Source organism: Leptodactylus fuscus, chromosome 1, assembly GCF_031893055.1.
Source record: "Leptodactylus fuscus isolate aLepFus1 chromosome 1, aLepFus1.hap2, whole genome shotgun sequence".
NCBI classification, from domain to species: Eukaryota; Metazoa; Chordata; class Amphibia; order Anura; family Leptodactylidae; genus Leptodactylus; species Leptodactylus fuscus.
In genome coordinates, this window is record NC_134265.1 from 33,946,417 (window position 1) to 33,967,073 (window position 20,657).

Here is a 20,657-nt window from a genome sequence, read left to right on the forward strand (position 1 = left end):
TTGGGGGGGGGAGGGGGAGGTCTATGACCAGCCACAATAGTAATGTATAGAATCTCCCATAAAATAGTGAAGAAAAAAATCTTTAAAAACAATATAATACAAAAATAAAGTAAATAAAAGTTGTAAATCCCTCCTTTCCCTAGAATACATATAAAAGTAGAAAATGACTGTGAAACACAAACACATTAGGTCTCCCTGTGTCTGACAGTGCCCGGTCTACTGAATATAGGGGATCTGCAGGGCTCCTGTTCCGTCAGGAAGGGGTTAATAGGAGCACTGCAGATCCCCGATATTCAGCCAGTGTGGGAAAAAAAACCCAGTCCTCAAGCTCAGGGAAGAGGCAGACAGACAACCAAAACACCCCCTCTCCTTCCCCAGCACCCAGCAACTACTGCACCCAAAAACTCCGACCCCCTAGGCTTATAGTCGAGTCAATAAGTTTTCCCATGTTTTTGTGGTAAAATTAGGGGCCTCGGCTTATATTCGGGTCAGCTTGTACTCGAGTATATACGGTACTTTTCTCTCCGCATGTTCCGTACGGAAAACACACGGGCCCCATTATAGTCTATGGGTCCATGTGCTTCCATAAGCTCACCACTTGCCAATGCGTTCGGTAGTCCTTTTGTGGGGGGGGGGGGGTCCCCATGCGGACTCCTCAAACAGAATACCGAACGCAGATGTGAACCAGGCCATAGTGTGGCTATTTGCTTGCCCTTTTTTTCTGTAGTTCTTAAATTGCCAATTTGCTGCTTCTATGTTACACCAGTCATTTTTCGAGAGGAATGTTGGCTGTCCTATAATAAGTGACAGGTCATCTAATATTTTTGTCTTCTTTTTTGGGGGAGGGGGGGTGTTAATGAATTGAATAAACGGATATTGCTAATGATTCTGAAAAGTCTGTGTTTAGTGAAAATGATCTGGTGTTTTTCTTGTCGCCATTTCCCATTCCAACACAACACCATTGTTTTAAAAGTCCTGAGTCAGCCATTTTTCCAGAAGGTCCAGCACGAGGGGAAAACTTTCCATACAGCTGGCATGTCTTCCGTGCGGATTGGCCAACGGTTATCGTCCTGCAGTTTAGTTATCTTGGCGGTGGCAGAAGGGTTTATGTAATATTTCTTTTTAGTACCTTCATTTCCGTTCTTCATTGAATGTGTTTTTAATTTCTGGGCCGAGCGGCAGACAGTAGTAGTCGTGTCAACAATCGCCGTTTTAGAAATTTTACTGGCAGATGGTAATTCTAATAAAAATTCAATTTTGCACTAGTATGAATTTTTTTTCTCAAAGTTTTCTCTTAATAGATTTCTGTATATGTAACACAGGCATCGGAAAGGAATTTTTTGTACTGGAACTCAGAGTATTTTATTTTAATTTTTTTTTTATATTGTGTCCGTGCGGCGGCGGAGATGGAGGTTGGCAATTTTTTTTAAATTTTTTATTTTTTTTTAATATATTGCACATTAATGCTCAGGGTCTGTTTTTCATATTTTCCTTCTCAGACTTCCTAAATTCATTACTTTTTTAATTTTTCTGTTGACATAGCGACGTCAGGGTTTGTTCTTCGCGTGATGGGTCCTGCTTTTATTTGGCACCTTGGTGGGGCACATGTAATGTTTTGATTAGTTTTATAAAAAAATTCGAAAGGGTAACGTGGGAAAAAATCTACAATTCAATCATTATTTCTTGCATTCTGTTGTTACAGCGTTCGCTGTCATTTTTCGGAAGGATTTTCCTGGGGTCGCTGTTTTCTGACGCTTCTAACTTTTTTACTGTTTTTGTTGTCAGACCTCTTTGTTTTCAGGGCAAGTTGGGGCTTTGGTATCAATTTTTGGAATGTAGGACTTTTTGGTCACTTATTTATTGTTATTTTTTGGGGGGAGGTGACAAAAATACATTAGATAAGATGGGTTTTTGAAACTTTTTATTTATTTTTTTTATACTCCTTTACATTTTTTTTTCCCCTGTCCCACAAAGGGGCTTGAGCTGAGTATCTACTGATCTCTAGCGCAATATTCTGCAATATCTATATCACATAGTATCCCTGCGATCCTGCAATCTTACCACAGGAGATCCAAGGGTTGGAAGGGGGGGGGGGACGACTTGTCTCCCCGAACTACTGAGATGCCATGATCTTTATTGATCATGGCACCTGAGGACTTAAGTAACTAGAGTAAGACTGTTTTCCGACTTCGGCGTCTCGTCCTGTATACATACACAATGTCTACCAATAAGTATTTGGACACCTGCGGTAGGAAAACATAATTTCTTCCTATCCAATAGTTGGTAGACCCCAGCAGATGCTTCCTTACGGATGGTATTGATCGACACAATACTCCCGGATGCCTGGTGACACTCCTGGTGTATGTGAGCCATCGGTTGGGTGTGGTTTCTCTGGCCAACACTCGTCGGTCTCTATCTCCCAGTTTCGGGAGTCTGCTGAATCGGGGCACATTCCGCCAATCACCGTTCACTTTCCACTTCGTAATGACATAGGCCACTGTCGATTTTGGGTAATTCAGTTGGCTTGCTATGTCCCTTAAAGAGGATCTTTCATCAGATCGGGCACATGCAGTTCTATATACTGCTGGAAAGCTGACAGTGCGCTGAATTCAGCGCACTGTCGGCTTTCCCGATCTATGTCCGGTGTAAAGCGCTATCGGTCCCGGGACTGTAGCGCATTAGTGTCAGAAGGGCGTTTCTGACAGTTAGCCAGGGACGCCCTTCTGCCCAGCAGCGCCTATCGCGCTGTACAGTGTGAGCGAGGAGGAACTTTCCCGATCTGTGCCCCAGGTAAAGAGCTATCGGTCCTGGTACCGTAGCTCTTTACAGTCAGAAGGGCGTTCCTGACAGTCAGTCAGGAACGTCCTTCCCAGCAGCACTTATCGCACTGTACAGTGTGAGTGGGGAGAAACACCCCCTTCCTCTGCTCACAGTGCTCATCCATAGACGAGTATTATCAGGAGGGGAGGGGGAGTTCCTCCCCGCTCGCACTGTACAGCGCGATAGGCGCCGCGAGGCAGAAGGACGTCCCTGGCTAACTGTCAGAAATGCCCTTCTGACACTAAAGCGCTACGGTCCCAGGAAAGCCGATAGTGCGCTGTGTCCGTGGCGCGTTACTCCCTCCTGACTAGGCCCATTCATTCGGCCCATTCCGGTGCACTGCATTGGCGTTGTGTTGCTAGCCGCACTGTATGTTCTGGAGTCCATTTTCCCGCCGTGTGAACATACCCAAGAGCATTCCAAAGCTCCAGTAACCTCCGTGTGTACATTCAGGTTGCCAATCTACAATTTGATAAATATGTTCTCTGTTCTATGTAGAATAGTTCACACTCATTTCAATATGGGAAAAAGTAAGAAGAGTCTCGACTTACTGCAGTCATTTACTTCCTCCCTGCTGAAGGAGCAAATGGTTATAGAGATGGCTAAAATACCCTGAATATCTGACTCAAGAAGGAAATTACAAGGTGCCTAGGCTCCTACAGAAGTAACATGCTATTGAATAAAGTCCAGGGATTAAAGCAGCCTCAATAAGAGTGAGTTCACACAGGGTTTTTTGGTCAGGATTTTGAGGCCGTATCCGCCTTAAAATCCTGACCAAAAAGACGGCTCCCATTGTACTCAATGGGAGCCAGTCTGTTCTTTTTTCCAGGAGCCGTTTGCGGCATACTCATTCTTTCAGGCGGATTCGCCTCACGACATCCGCCTGAAGACACTCCCTCCCGACTTGGCCCATTCATTTGGGCCTAATCCGGAGCTACCCGAATTTTGCGGAGGCCGCCATAAAAACCCCATGTGAACTTACCCTTATTCTTGATTCAATCAAACAGTCTCTCCAGTGTTGGCAAGGATTGGCCGTACGAGTGGACTAGTGGAGGAAGAGCGAAGGATTCCCAAATATAATTTGAGTTATCTGGTTAATAGAGATGGTGACCAGGCTGAAACACAATAGTCAAGGTATGTAGCACAAATGGCTTAAAGGGGTTGTCCAAGATTTACGTATCTATGGCAGATACTTAGGATAGGCCATACATATCTGGTGGAGGGACCAACAGCCCACATTGATCAGCAGTATGCAACCACTTCTGAAGTCAGTGGCAACTGAGCTGCAGTACCAGCGCCCAGCCACTATACATGACATGGCGCCATCTACTTGTGTGTAGCACAGCTACTGTAAATACCCCCATACAGCTGGTAGTAGTGCTGCCTCCCCCCCACGGATCAGATATTTATGGCCCGTCTTAAGGATAGCCCATAAAAACCTAAATCCTGGACAACCCCTTTAACAGTAAGAAAGGCTTTACAAATGTAGCGCAGATGAGGATTTAAGTGCTCAGTGATGTTTTTCATTTTTCCTGGAGGTATTGTATAACTTGTACAAGGGGACCACCTGAGACCAAGCGGATCATAACTATGGGGCTGTCAGAGAGCATGTCCTCAGAGATCAATCTGTCTCGGATTAGGAAGCCCAAGGTCAGATTGGCACCGAATTGAGGACTGAGAAGTTGCGGGGAGTCTCCAGCGTCGGCCGTATTAACCAGCCTTTATAGTCTCTTTATAGACAACCTATAATTATGGGATAAATGGACCCATTATGGGATCGGAGTTCCTTGAACTCTCCTCTCCGTGGCAGGTAAGTGGTGCGTGCCGTGGGTGAGCCGCGCCGCGCGCTTTCAACTAGATCCCAGATGTCTTTATTACAACCCAAGGGATGGAGACTGGATGTGCATCATCTGGACATATTGTAACTTTTTTAACCTCATTATTCGATGCTCTCTTGAAACGCTCAGATGTCGAATCCGTCCGGTGGGGTTGGTATGTGATAAACATTCCCATCTGGGTGGGTAGTATGACCTCAAACAATCTGGCATGTCATTCGCAGATACAAAGCTTAGGAACCATCACTTTCAGCTTTACAATTTCCACCTCTTCTCCCTTTCAGGAACTTATATAATTGGCGCATATGTCGGCCCCGGGAATTACAAACATCCTTTACGTTGTAATTGGGCTCTGTAAATGATGTGCTATCTGCTATGTTACTATCCGTGATACACTGGATGGAGGATTCCCCCCCCCCTTCTGCAAATACTTGTAATAATGACTTATGAGCGTGAGATTACGCAGACCATGAAGTAAGCCGTATTGGTCCTGGAGTGAAGACAGAAGACAGACAGGGAGATTCTTCCCTTAAACCAGCCCCCAGCGGTTTTTGACGTTTAGTACAGCGTCTCTATGATTTACGATCTCCCTAAAAAATGTTAATGCAGAGTTTTTACCTTCACCATTCCGTAAATGCTGGTGGCTGGTTTAGATCACATCGGTGGCAGGTTTTTGGCAGAATTTACTCGCCACACAGCGTGGAAGAAGATTAGTCGCGTGAGGCGAGCGGTTCTGATGGTTTCTACGGCGGTTTATCTTTTTGGTAGATCTTGTCCTAAGTGAGCACTTACACTGACGTTACCTTTATTGTAGTGCAGCTTCAGGACTGGAGTTACATCTTGGAAATTTACTGTTCCCTCTATACCCCCCCAAAAATTGCAATTTTTGCAGCAAAGGTGCTTCAGTTCCCTCTTTCTGCACTGCTCTTGCCACTTCTTACAAAAAGTGGGCAGAGTCGGACAAAGACCCAAGTCTAGGAAATCTATTCCAGTGCCTCACTGCCATAGATGTCCATTCTGGAACGTGGGAGTGGACCTGAATTATTAAGAAGTTTGGAGCCCCTTAATATTTCAGGGGTAGTTGGTGCCAGTCTGAGACTTCAGTAACACGGGTGAATGCCAGTCTTAAAGGGGTTTTCCAGCCCCAAACTGATTTTTATAATGATGACCTATCCACAATATAGGGCATCGGTATCTGATCTGTCAGGGGTTGACACCCGGACCCACACAGATCAGTGGTTTTAGCATTCTCTAGGTGCTGCAAGCTGGTAGTGCATGGGGAGGGTGTGCATCACAACAGGTAGTAGGAGTGGCACAGCAGCCCCATCTAAAGGATCAATTTAAAAAATCTGTCTGGTGCCGGAATATCCCTTTAAAGGGGCTCTGTCATTGGGAAAAGTCATTTTTAGCTAAGCACATCCTTGCATAGCCTTTAGAAAGTCTATTCCACACCTACCTTTTTGTATGTAAATTGCCTCAGTAGTTTTGGAATAAGTCTGTTTTTATCCATATTCTACTTAGGTTCCAGCCAGCACAGGAAGTGTCTGCATGCACTGTCTGCTCTATGTGTATGATAGCAGAGAGAGGAATCATCAGCAAAGCGGCCTCTGCTATACATACACATAGAGCAGACAGTGCACTCAGACACTTCCTGTGCAGCATATGGATAAAAACGGACTTATTCAAAAACTACTGAGGCAATTTACATACAAAAGGTAGGTGTGGAATAGCCTCTCTATTCCCAATGATAGTCCCTTTAATAAATTCCACCTATATTATCCCAAATGATATGGTGTACCCCTAGGGTGCTTCCACACAACCTTGTTTTCAGCATTTCATTCATACCGTTTTTGCCAACGTAAGAACGGCGTTAGAAAATTAAGAACAGTCCCTACTGGGCTCTAGATGAATGATGATAGCTTTGTTTCATGACTTGGATTTACTAAGGGGCAATCTATTAGCCAGTGGGACTTGTTCCAAATTTGGTGATTGCAAAAAAATCATTTGTGTCCATAATTTATTTAGCTGAGGGTATGAGTACACCGCTGTTTTTATTCTGTTGTGGTCATCCATCATAGGATGACTGCAACGGACAGTAACAGTAGTAGAGGGATTGATGCAGACAGAGCCTCCTCTGTCTACACCCGTTCCCATTGACCATAATGTAAGAAAGCTTGTTTAGTTATGTTAAGCCATTAGTTTTATATGCTGGCCATTCAAAAAAATATAGAAAAGGACAGATTGGGTGCACTAAAGTAGAAGACGCTCTCAGCATCCCTATACACATCGGATAAGTAGGCCAAATTTGACAATTTCGTTGAGACCGACCAACAATCTTATGTGTATAGGATCTCCTGAACTTCCCACAATGGGTGAACTTAGGGAAAGAGAGGATAACGCCCACTCCGCCGTATCGAGCTCTTTACCTATTTTAATAGGTGCCGCTCCACTGATTCTGGCCCAGTTGGAATTTTTCTCTAGCCCCCACCATTCCTGAGCTATCAATGTTCTTAGTTTTGGGCTGTGTCAGGCAGAAGCAGACAAGGGGTGCGATTCTGACCTGTGACAATGGCTCTGAATTGCGCCCCCTTGCCTGTTCCTGTCAGACAAGTCCCATCTAACAGTGCAGAGCCTATTAGGATATCACAGCTGTTTCCGAGACCACCACGGTGATCTAGACCGGGCCGCGCCGCTACTTCTGTTACGTGAACAGAAGTGGCGCTGTACATGCTGACTGTCCGCTAGAAGCTTCCAGCACCCATAGGCTGCGGTAACAGTCATTCTGCGTGGGGTCTAAGTGTTAATATTCATGTATATGTATTATAGTCTGCAGAAGACAGTATAACTACTTCACTTATTTCTTAATCTGTCTCGAAGTGATTTCCAAATGGTCCCTTCTGAGTAAAGGTCAAGCACAGAAGTTTCATCGGATCACTTTGACTTATAAATTTTTGGTTAAACTCATCATGTTTGTGGGAAATAACAAAATCCATATTGTAACGAGGAGTAAAGTATTTGAGCTTCCATTCAGAGGTCTGTCAGAGCCGGGTCATGGGAACATTTGTGAACTTACTGCAAATATCACACTTTTATCTTCAAAGCTTGTGAAGTCTTCAGGCCTCCGAGCTGGCTCCGTACCACATGGCTGGTCGTCAGCCACGACACCGGGATTTTGCTTCTTTTACTATTCAGGGAGGCAAATGAAAGGACTTTGCAACTTCTGCAAAAAACATGAGGTCAAGACATCGGTCAGTTAATTTTCTATTTATTTATAGGAGTGACTGTTGAAAATTGGCGGGCCAAAAAATCCTGCAAGTCCGACTTATTTGTTAGACAATATCAGTTTCAGTCCAGTGGATCCAATTGTGGTCAATGGGGTCTGTCGGTCACAGTTGGTATCCAACTTCCGGGGTTCTCCCAGCGTTGCTCTGCTGCCGATAATCCTCCTCTACTGCGCAGCACCCACGCCTGCGCGGTAGAAGTGGAACATCGCTGTAGAGCAGCACTGGGAGAAGAGCGCATCCGGGAATCAGAAAAGAAGACGACGCCGTCCTGCAGAAGCCTGGATGAGAGGTAAGTATATAATGGGGTCAGGGTTGACTTGGTGGGTAAGAGCTTGTAGTGGGCGGGATAGCTAGAGAGGATGGGAAGAGAGTGAGGTGAGAAGGGTTAGTGTGGAAAACCCCTTTAAATGGGTTATGCAATTATCCACAGGATAGGCCATGAATATTAGGTCTATGGGGAAGCGAACATCCCGGCCCCTTCTCATATCTGCACAGAGACAGCAGGGCACATGCTAATGTTTACTTTTCAGGACCAGTGCCGCTCATTCACCTTTGGTATTGCCCTATTGCTGCTGTCCTATTGAAGTATATGGAGCAACGCTGCAGTACCTACAGCAGGCGTTACACATCTTACAGCGAATGAGCAGCCCTCCGGAGTGTAAACATTATCGGGAGCTGAGCTTTCTCTATACAGCTGATCTGTGGGGGTCTCAGCTGTTGGACCCCTACAGATCTAATAATGATGGCTTATCCTAAGTACAAACTGGAAAACCCATTTACCAACCTTTTAACTTTCTGCAGGCAAGGCTGAGGGGGGAGGCTCCTGCTGCAGCTAGGTGTGTTACAAGCAGACACAGGACAGAGAGGAGGAGGAGATTGTGTTTGAGCTCCAGGGATATTTTTTATTCTTGTGTGCATTATCTTTGTTATGCTTGCGTCGATCTTCCAGAACAATAGGTGGACCACTATAACAATGGTCATAAATGGACCAAATGGGATGCGTAGGGCGTCTGTTCTTTTAAACTGAGACCACTGGATGAAAAAGTCGGACTTGAAGGATGTTTTCATCTGCCGTTTTCAGTCGGACATTGTAACGGAGTCTCCAATGGAGACTCTAGTACAAATGTGATATGTAATAACCGTCCCAGAACCCAGCCCTGCAAATTAATAGGTTAGGGTCACCTGACTCAAACAGTGTTTATTTTCCCTTGGAATTGGTACTTCCATTACCAAGATATTGTTGGGCAATGGCTGTCCCTAGCGGCAACTTCACACACACCACATTCTCTAGTGGCCGGACCAAACGGTCTTGAGATGACTCTCAGTCTCCTCCAACTATGGGTTGGGGTGGACCATGGCTTTCCCGAAAGGCTCCATCCCCGGTGAAACAGTCGTAACATAGAAAAATATACATGCAAACTATAAAACGTGTAGCACAGACATAATGCCCAATGTGTAGCAAATATTTAGCAGGGTGCTAAAGCCTTGGGGGCTTTTCTTCTGCTGAACCCAACCTTTGATTCCCCCATGAAATTTGTATGTTTTCTGAAGGAAGTCTCTTATCCCTACGGATCCTTGTGAATAGTCTAGGTACGATGGCCTTTCCGGATGTTTCTCAGTCTCTTACATTTTTTGTTATATTATAAGTTTGTGTCTACATACAAGAATCTAGATAATTATTAAGCAGTTGTTTCCACTTATTAGGAGATGTTTTGACGTCACAATAAACAGATACCAGATTAACATACTTTAAGATTAGGGCCGCTTATACCATTGGGTTTATTTGATAAATGCTTGGAGCAATTGTGGACACCATTATTATAGAAAAAAAAAACATATCCATGAGCCCATTAAGTACAGATGTCTTCTCAGGCAGTGATGAAGCCTGGACTTAAAAGGTCCTGTTTTTACCAACCAAGATTAAAGGGGATTTCCAGCCCCAGGTCATCAGTATGTTATAGGTTGGAATCCGACATGTGGACCTTGTACAGATCAGCTTTTGCAGGAGCCTTCAGGTGCCAGAAGCTGCTACTGAATGGGAAATGTGTGGAACACTGCATAGTGGTTCTTCCAAGGAACTGCAGTGCTGGTCCTGTTACTTGAGCGATGCCGGTCCTGTTACTTGAGCGGTGCCGGACCTGTTACTTGAGCAGCGCCAATCCTGTTACTTGAGCAGCGCCGGACCTGTTACTTGAGCAGTGCCAGTCCTGTTACTTGAGCAGTGCCGGTCCTGTTACTTGAGCAGTGCTGGTCCTGTTACTTGAGCAGCGCCAATCCTGTTATTTGAGCAGCGCCGGTCCTGTTATTTGAGCAGCGTCAATCCTGTTAATTGAACATCGCCGGTCCTGTTACTTGAGCAATGCCGGTCCTGTTACTTGAGCAGCGCCAATCCTGTTACTTGAGCAGCGCTAATCCTGTTACTTGAGCAGCGCCGGACCTGTTACTTGAGCAGTGCTGGTCCTGTTACTTGAGCAGCACCGATCCTGTTACTTGAGCAGCGCCGGTCCGGTTACTCTACCGGGGCTAAGACGCATCAGAACTTGACGGCAGTGCCTGCAATTAGAATAATGCCCCCCACTGTCAAGAGGAGGAGCTGTTGCAGGAGCTGTTTGATTACTATGGCAGCCGGGCCCCCAGAACAGAGAGCCCAGGCAGGCTTCAATAGTTTATTTCTCCATTTTACCTTTCAAAAAAAAAAAAAAAATGGGGGAAAAAAAGAAGAAAACATAAAATGGCTGTGGCATTGAGGGGTTAAAATGGTGATTGGTCCTGCAGCTGTCTCAGAGCGGCCCACGGTCCATGTAACCAGTGATATTTCCCATACAGGTTTCCGTGATGGACAGTTTCTTCATTGTGGTCAGTATCTGACTGGTAGGACAAGGAATCTGCATCACATACATCCCATGACTCTCCAAACTTTTTTTTGTTTTGTTGTGTTTTTTTTTTCCCCTTTTATTATTTATGGAAAAAAAAAAAACAACTTTAAAAAAGTAAATTGTCTAATCCTAACTTTTAAGGTAAAAATATTCACCTATTTCCTGCAGTCTCAGCGCCCTTGCTGCCTGGTTTCTTTGGTGATCTTCTCAACAGGCTACTCAGTCAATCGATGGTGGCCACGATAACCTCAGCTAGTGCTTGGTTGACTCTAGGTTTGCACCTGCGCTTGGGTTTCTGTTCTTCAAGTCCTCTTGGGACCCGTGAACCCCATAATTCTCGGATGGAATCCCCAAACGGAAACTAGCGTTGGTGTAAACCCAGCCTCAGTGGTAGTTTCTTGTGTGTCTAAAGGGTCTAGGAAGATAAGACCATTGGGGGACTCCAGTAGTGTTGGACTCCATCAGTGGCAAGCGATCATTTCAGAAGCTTTCACAAAACTTTTTTCCTGTAGCGCAGTCCTTCGAAGTCTTTCACTTTCCATTGGTTGAGGAATCGACAAACAGCCGATTGTTCTAATTGTCTCGTACTCCTGTTGAGTGCCTTAGTTGAGCGCGTCCGGTCCCGATCGTGCCACCCGTAGAGCCATTATTGTGCAAGGACTTATCTTATGTGGTCTATAGACCCATGTATCTAATCTATTTTTACATGGAAGCAAGACTTCTTTCTTCAGTCGAGAAGCACCTTAAAATAATATAGACACAGAACATTTGTTTTAGCACATTTCCATGTCACTATGTGCTAAAAGATAATCTGAGGGGAACATGTTCAGATGTCTGTTTGCAAATTCTAAAGAATTTGAGATCAACCCAGACTTAAAGGATTGAGTGCTGTAAAGCTGGCGTGATGGCACATCTGATTGCTCCTGATCTAGACAAGCCATCTACGCTATTCACACATCTGAGGCTGCTTCTATTGAAGTGACTCCCACACAGTCATTGGTCCTTACCTCTGAAACTCAGACTTGCGTGGTTCAGAATTTATTTGCATACCCACTTGGTAGACGGCTGCAAAATTTACCTCTGAAGATGAAAGCTCAATGACACCCATCAGTCTCTCCTAGCCGTCGTGTTTAAGTTTCCATGTCCGCGAGGTGCTCAGACTATATATAAATATGGCTTGCTGGGGGAGATGTACTCCGTTATCAATGGAGAAATTTCTGTAAGTATAACGCGCTGCCCATTGTAATGAATAGGCTTTCCAGTACTCCAAACTGAAAAAAAAAATACCTTAGAGCCACTGACTCCTAAACGGAAAAACTTGAGAGCCAAATCAAATTTTAGTTGCCACACGGTATAATGCTCCACACACACACAGTATAATGCTCCCCACACACACAGTATAATGCTCCCCACACACAATAAGACGCTCCCCAGTGGCCCGTCTACGCACAATAAGAAGCTCCCCAGTGGCCCTTCCACACTCAGTATGACGCTCCCCAGTGGCCCGTCCATGTTCAGTATCACGCTCCCCAGTGACCTGTCCGCATTCAGTATGACGCTCCCAAGTGGCCCGTCTGCAGAAAGCAGCTCCATTCAGCAGGCCTGTTCTTAGTCATGGACAGTACTAGCATCAGCCTGAATGGTGATGCAGGAAGCTGAGGGCTTCCTCCTTTACCTTTTTGTTCAACTCATGACACTTGCATCATGAAGATATAGGTAGAGTTGAGACGGACTCGTGGCTGAGTGTGTCATATATATCTATTTTTTTTTTCCTTAAAGAGTTGAAGCTAGTCGCCGTTTAGACCTGCAAGTCCTACTGAGGCTTCTTTGTGGATGCCCTGGCTAATAGATGGTCCTCCCTTCAAAGAACCTATCTCAAGTAACATCTCTAAAATGGGGCTAGAATTCTAGATTTATTTTGGTGTTCTCATATTAAGGAATTGTCCAGTCTTGATAGATGGCGTAAACTCAATCTAACAGTGCACCATATGTATCCTCTAGCCTCAGTCACTGTGATAAGTCTGGAGCATTTTAAAACGGTCTAGTGTAACAAAAGGGAAAAAAAAAAAAAAAATTCCAGAGGAAACAAACAACTCTTTTGGTAATTTAAAAGGTTCAATTTTTTTTTATTTTTTGAAGACTTCATACCAGACCTTAGATGACGTCTTTGCATGTGTTAGCTTTTTCGTTTCTCTTGATTCTGCGCCTCAGGAAAGTTTACGGATGTTCGATTCATCCATTTTTAGTGTTGGCTCACAGAGAATAAAAAAAAAATTCTTAAAATGGAGAACCACACCTTCTTAAATTCTGCTCAGGACCTTTTTGCCCCCTCTGCGCATTCTGTTTAGTACTTTTTGTCTCAAGCCATGCAGCTAATACAATTTAACAAATACTTTCTTTTTCTTCTTCACCTCTGATGCCATCGTTTTGGGTTCACTCTCAAGCTGCTTTATTACAGCTTTGTGTTCCTATGTCTGTTCGTGACAAACCCGCTACTGTACACTCACATAGAGCAATTTTTGCCACCGGCGGTCTCTCTGTGACAGGGAGCCTGTAGCAGACATAAAGTGCAGCCTGTTGTGAACTGCTAAGTGGGAGACTGCCAAAAACTCTGCAGCCTGAACTGCTCTGACTGAGGAGAAAAAGGAGTTTTGTGTCCTCTTTCTTTTCCTCTTGCTCTTCCTCTTAAGCTCTATTGCCTTTATTTTTCTCTCAAGCGCTTCCTCCTGGTTTCTCTTATTCATTTTTTTTTTCCAGGTCTTTCTGTTTTTTGAGTTCTTATTCTCAATATCTCTTGGCCTTACATTTCCTCTACAGTAGGATCTATCTCTCTCTGGCTCTTCCTGTAGGTATCTCTGTCTCCTACTCTTTTACTGAGCTCTCTTTTTCTCGTTCTTCCCTCGAGGCATCTCGTTCCCTTGCTCAAGGCATCTCCTGCCCTTGCTCTTGCTCGAGGCATCACCTGCCCTTGCTCTTACTCTGGCTCGAGGCATCTCCTGCCCTTGCTCTTGCTCGAGGCATCTCCTGCCCTTGCTCTTACTCTGGCTCGAGGCATCTCCTGCCCTTGCTCTTGCTCGAGGCATCTCCTGCCCTTGCCCTTGCTCGCGGCATCTCCTGCCCTTGCTCTTACTCTGGCTCGAGGCATCTCCTGCCCTTGCTCTTGCTCGAGGCATCTCCTGCCCTTGCCCTTGCTCGCGGCATCTCCTGCCCTTGCTCTTACTCTGGCTCGAGGCATCTCCTGCCCTTGCTCTTGCTCTGGCTCGAGGCATCTCCTGCCCTTGCCCTTGCTCGCGGCATCTCCTGCCCTTGCTCTTACTCTAGCTCGAGGCATCTCCTGCCCTTGCTCTTACTCTGGCTCGAGGCATCTCCTGCCCTTGCTCTAGCTCGAGGCATCTCCTGCTCTTGCTCTTACTCGAGGCATCTCCTGCCCTTGCTCTAGCTCGAGACATCTCCTGCCCTTGCTCTTGCTCTGGCTCGAGGCATCTCCTGCCCTTGCCCTTGCTCGCGGCATCTCCTGCCCTTGCTCTTACTCTAGCTCGAGGCATCTCCTGCCCTTGCTCTTACTCTGGCTCGAGGCATCTCCTGCCCTTGCTCTAGCTCGAGGCATCTCCTGCTCTTGCTCTTACTCGAGGCATCTCCTGCCCTTGCTCTAGCTCGAGACATCTCCTGCTCTTGCTCTTACTCGAGGCATCTCCTGCCCTTGCTCTTGCTTGAGGCATCTCCTGCCCTTGCTCTTACTCTGGCTCGAGGCATATCCTGCCATTGCTCTGACTCAAGGCATCTCCTGCCCTTGCTCTGACTCGAGGCATCTCCTGCCCTTGCTCTGACTCGAGGCATCTCCTGCCCTTGCTCTTGCTCTTGTTCGAAGCATCTCCTGCCCTTGCTCTTGCTCTTGCTCGAGGCATCTCCTGCCCTTGCTCTTTCTTCTTCTAAGCATCTCCTGACCTTGTTCTTCTTCTAAGCATCTCCTGTTCTTGCTCTTCTTCTAAACATCTCCTTTTCTCGCTCGCTCTTTCTGTAGGTATCTTTTAGTCTCTTGGTCTTACCTCCACATACCTTTAACTTTACCTCTTGCCTTTTCTTTTTCTCTATGTTTCCCTCGTCTACTCTTCTTGGTTCCTCTTTCTCTGTTATGCTTCCTCTTGGCCTACTTCTTCCTATCTCTTCTTTTTGTTTTGCACTTTTTTGTAGTTAAAGCTTCTTCTTTGTGTTAGGTTTGCCCCTGTTTATTCTTATACCTTTATTAATGTTGAGTTTTGCTTTGCAGGTCATTGAGCACTTCCACATGGAGACAAGCACAAAACCAAACTCAAGATGCAGAACTCATCACTGTAGATGAAAAGTTGGTAAGTTCCACAATTGGTGATCCATACACTTGTATGAAATTAAACTTTGCGTTAAAGTTGCTGGGTATCTGCAGTGTGGGAACAAGACGAGAATGTTGGAACAATGTTGTTGTCGCCCACTTGGATCTAACATTATGCTCATTTTTTTACATTTTTGGGCTAGCTTGCTTCTACGATTAAGCAGTGTTGTCGATGGGATTAACAATTTTGTGTTCCTATGAGCACACCGTAGTAGCAGCTGCGAAGCGACGTTACATTTTTCAGGCCATTTTAAGGGGTTTTCCCGGGTATATCATTGATGGACCCCAGCCGGTCACATCCTAGGATATGCTAATGCTTGGTCCCTCCCATCAGCAGACGATCAAGTGTGCTGCCCCTTTATTACAGCGCTCACACGGGCACCATACATTGATATTAGGAATAATAAGACCGATTCAGCGATCGGGTATAAAACATGTAAACATTATAAATCACATGTAAACTGGATCGCTTTTTCTTTGTCTGGTACACTGTGCTACACCTGGAAGCAAATCCCGTGTCCAGTGTCCCTTGCCAAAAAACGTTTTGACAGGACGAATGGATTTATGTCCATAACCATTACTCTGGAGATAAAGGATCGCATACGAGAGCTCTGGGTGACGCCTTGGGAGTAGCTAAACACATTGAAAAAATATGTCAGTGCTTTCTAGAAAAATGATAGCTGGAATCAAAAGAGATGACCTAACCGGTCCTAAAGGAGTGGTGACGGACGTTTGAGATAGGACCGTGCAAATGTTTTAGGCTGGTAGAAAAATGCTAAGTAAAATGAAGAAAAGAGAAATGTAAATTCCATCAATATTCGGGGTGGCCTTTGCCCTTTGCCTTCCATCAGTTCTTCTCGGTACTTGCAGACAGTTTTTACAGTTTTTGGCAGAACATAGCAGGGAGGTTGTTCCCGCCATCTTGGAGGACTAAGCCCAGATCTTCTGTGGATGTTGCTTGCTCCAATCCGTCTGTCTCTTCATCTCATCCCAGACAGACTGGACGATATTGAGATCGGGACTCTGTGGCGTCCATATCTTCACTTCCCATCCTTCAATCTAGATATTGGTTTTATGTTTGGGCTTCAGGATCTATTTGGAGCCTTCTGTTACGTACAAATTTGTATAAGCACCTAGCCATGGGCTACTAGAACAGCGGATCTGTGGGGACACCAAACAAGTCACAGACTCATGACCTATGGGTATGTCACAGTGTTGCTGTGACTGTAAAACCGCAAAAAAAATAATTCCGTAATTTTTGTATTCTTTTACTGTTGGCGTCCGTGTGTTGGTATTGGGTTGTTGGATGCATGTTCTCATACTCGTGTTATGTTGTTGTTCAGAGAGAGTGATCCTAGATTACCCAGGTTTTTTGCCAGCTTTCCAGAAGCTTGGAAAATCTTGCATATTAGCATTTCCATATCTCAGTGGATTTTACATTCCAATGAAGAATTTCATGTTGTCAAAAATTCCTCTCATTCTTTTTATTCTTCCCCTAACCTAAGTGCGTCGCTCCGGGACTTCTGGGTTACACATTTTTGTTCCTGCGCCTGCTTAGATGGAAGAGTTGGCCAAGCGAGGAAAAAAAAGCTGATGATCGTGTATGTTGTGTCTGGACTGTATATATTTTCCCGGGTTTGTGAACAGACTCCTTTTTTCGTATAATAATAATAATAAATAATTATAAAATAATAATAAGAATAATAATAAGAATAATAAATAATTATAAAATAATAAGAATAATAATTTTATAATTATTATTATTGTATTTTATAATTTATTATTATTATTTGGTTATTATTATTATTATTATTATTATTATTTTATAATTTATTATTATTATTATTATTATTATTATTATTATTATTATTATTATTATTATTATTATTATTATTATTTTCGGTGCATTCGGTTTGGAACTTTTTTTTTTTTCTTTTGTCTTGGTTATCCAGAAATGTTTTTCATCTTTATTTGCTGATACAGAAGGCTTACATTTTATTTTTGCAATCGTTTGATTATACAGGGAAAGCCAGAAAAAAGGGAGGAAAACCGTGCTCTCATTTATTTAATTTTATTTTTTTTTAATTTTATTTTTTTAAATCGCAGAAAATACTACAAAAATATATTTTTTTTCTTCTCATTGAGCAATGTGTACACAACAATTGGGCAGATGGGGGCAGGAGTAAATTGTCTCTTTATTTATTTTACATCTCTCTCTATAACGTCCAGACGTATAAAGTCAATGGATAGTTGGTAAGTGATTAAAGGGATCCTATCATTGGATACCATTTTTTTTTTCTCCTTATCACGTAGGAATAGCCTTAAGAAAGGTTATTCTCCTCCTACCTTTAGATGTCTTCTTCGCGCCGCCGTTCGGTAGAAATCCGGGTTTATTCGGTATGCAAACGAGTTCTCTCACAGCACTGGGGGCGGGCCCCAGCGATCAAACAGCACTGGGGACGTCTCCAATGCTGCAAAAGCAACCTCCAGCGACGCTCCTATCTTCTTCTGTAACGCCCTCTCCCTGTGTCTTCTTCCGTCCTGCCTCGGGCAGAGCCAACTGCGCATGCCCACAGGCCACAAGAAAATGTCTGCTTACACAGTAAGCGGTATAGTAAGCGGTATAAGCGGCCATTTTCTTGTGGCCGCTTACACAGGAAGCTGGTGTAAGCGGTCATTTTCTTGTGGGCATGTGCAGTTGACTCTGCCCGAGGCCCGATGGCAGAGCCAACTGTGCATGCCTAGAAGATTGAAACCCAGGACAGAAGAAGACACAGGGATAGGCCATTCCAGAAGAAGATAGAGGTGTCGCTGGAGATTTCTCTCGCAGAATTTGGCCCACCCCCAGTGCTGCGAGAGAGCTCATTTGCATACAGAAGAAAACCCAGATTTCTACTGAATGGCGGCGCGGAGAAGACATCGAAAGGTAGGAGAAGAATAGCCTTTCTTAAGGCTATTCCTACGTGTTAGTCAGGAAATAAAGGGTATCCAATGATAGGATCCCTTTAAAGAGATCCCATCAGCCCAGAACCCATTATGTACCAGTGATTTATTATCCTTGCCTATGCAATGTCTGTCCATCCAAGAGGTGTTTAGATAAGCTGGCTAATACAGCTCAGGGTACATGTGCATTGCGTGGATGAAGTCAAAGTCTGTATCCTTCAGCCTCACTGCGCATGCGCACTAGGAGCACCAGAGATGAGTCTGATGTTGAGTTGCAGCATCTTCAATGAAGATACCTCAGGGCAGACAGAATTGGCATAGACAAGTATCTAGACTCTAAACCAATGGTGCATAGGAGTATATTGGTGGTTTGGCCACCCTAAACCCCGTTGCCTCCAACACATTTTTTTCTTAATAGGGTACATGATATAAATTGTAGCGCAACTATAGTCCGACCGACACACCGTATAATCTGTGGATAGGAAGTCCATCTCTCTATTCCGTCTTAGGAAACTTCGGTCCTAGTTTTTTGTCCATGCCTAAGACGCTGTATCAGTTGGAGAGCCTTGATGCTGGTCACATGACACAGCTAAGGACCAGAAGAAGAAGAAAACTCACATATGAGGAGATTGCCTTCAGTACAATTTACATAATAAATCTCTATAACAGGCCAGAGACTACATTTTTTGTGGGAGGTGGTCTTAAAGGGCAACCCCCCTTCTCACTGATCAACATTGGATGGCAGGGACCTGATTGGTGGATGGTCATGACCATGAACAGTTAACCGTTGCAGAAACGCTGGGTTTTTTTTTTGTGTTGCAGATCGTCGTGTTTGCAGCATTCACAATTGTTCTGACTTCAGAGCTGATATTCCCACTACATTATAGTAGCGCCTAATGAAAGCTACAGTGTGAATATGAATCAAGCACATATGTGGTTACTTCTCCTTCTTCGTAGATCTTATTCTTCGCTGCCTTCTATCCAGGATACTTGTGGGGTTTGGATGCTCCCTGCCCTGGCTCTCGTCAGCTGAATCATCCCCAAGTCTCTCACCTTGTTTTTGTGACAGTGACCTCACTCAATGAAGTGTGTTGACCGTCAGTCTTGGCAGTCCTCAGGCCGTCATGTACTGTATATGTCATTCTGCCAGTTATAGTCCGCTGTTACCGCTCTGGATAGAGACAGAACGAAGACGCCATCCGCGTATGTCACAGAAATGTAGTTTTATGAACTCTTCTATTTGTGTCCATGGAGTAAAAGAAATGAAGCCAGGGAAATGGTAACAACAAGCTATTTTCAGGAGGAATAACGGAGGAACTGCACAATGCCAAATTCTAAGAAAACGTGCTCTAGAAAAGTGTGTATTAAAACAGATAGCGTACAACAAAGGGCTAGCAAATGCTTTTAAATTTGCCGTGGATTTGCGGACGGATTTCACCCCCAAATCTGGAGCTGATTCCTGGGAGGCAGAAAGAATCGACCTGCTCGATCTTGCCACGGATACCGCGTCTGATTCAGCCATGGAGTCTGCGGCTCGAGACTCCATTCATCCGGGTCTAATCAGGAGCGGTATGCCGTGACGAAATGTTGCTATATGTCCCACTTGGCACCTCTTCGGTGAGATCAGAGAGTGCCGTCGTGATTAAAAATAAAAAACTCATCTGTCCTGGGCTCAGCATCCTCTCCGGAGCTCTTCTGGTCGGTGACTGAGGGGGAGCACGATGATGTCATTACATTGGCGCGCTCCATGTGACCGCTGGGGCCTGTGATTGACCTCAGTCACCAGCTGGAAGAGCTCTGAAGTGGATGCGGAGCCCAGGACCGGTGGGTCTCAGTATTTCTTTATTTTTAATCTCGCTGCAGGGGTGCCAAGGGGGAGTATGTAGCATGGGGGAACCCCTTCATCCAAGAGTTTAAAAAACCCCATTGGAGCTGTGCGATTCGTTACCACAAAGTGTGAAGAAATCCAGATTCGATGCGAATCGAATATTTCCTGAAATTCGGATCAAATTCCACTTCGTCAGTTTCGATACTCTTATCTCTAGTCGTATCCATTGGCTACCGATCAAGACAGAAGACAATGCCAAGATGGGCAGAGAAAAATCTTTAAAGGGATTCTACCATTAAAAGATGTTTTTTTCTACTGACCATGTCGGAATAGCCTTAAGAAAGGCTATTCGTCTCCTACCTTTTGATGTGGTCTCCGCCTCACCGCTCATCTGAAATACCCGTTTTTCCCGGTATGCTAATGAGTGTCTGGCAGCAATGAGGGCGGGCACCAGTGCTAACACGCCGATGGAGGCGTCCCCATTGCTGCCGAAACTGCCAAATCCTGCGCCGCCTTCTTCGTGATCTACGTCCTCCCCTTCTGTGTCCTCTTCTTTGGTCGTCATAGATGACGCATGCGCAGTCGGCTCTGGCTGCGAGACCCTGTTACTGCGCATGCGTCATCCATCACGACCAAAGAAGAGGACACAGAAGGGGAGGACGCAGATCACGAAGAAGGCGGCGCAGGATTTGGCAGTTCCGGCAG

The 20,657-nt window shown here is 44.8% G+C and overlaps 1 protein-coding gene across 1 annotated transcript in view; it reads left to right on the top strand.

Annotated features, from left to right (window-relative positions):
* Positions 1 to 20,657, top strand: part of NDUFS4 (NADH:ubiquinone oxidoreductase subunit S4) — a 108,979-nt gene that overhangs the window by 13,600 nt on the left and 74,722 nt on the right. Inside the window, exon 2 of the mRNA XM_075269542.1 lies at positions 15,083 to 15,161. Coding sequence (XP_075125643.1) covers positions 15,083 to 15,161 — 79 coding nt within the window. The remainder of the gene's footprint in view (positions 1 to 15,082; positions 15,162 to 20,657) is intronic.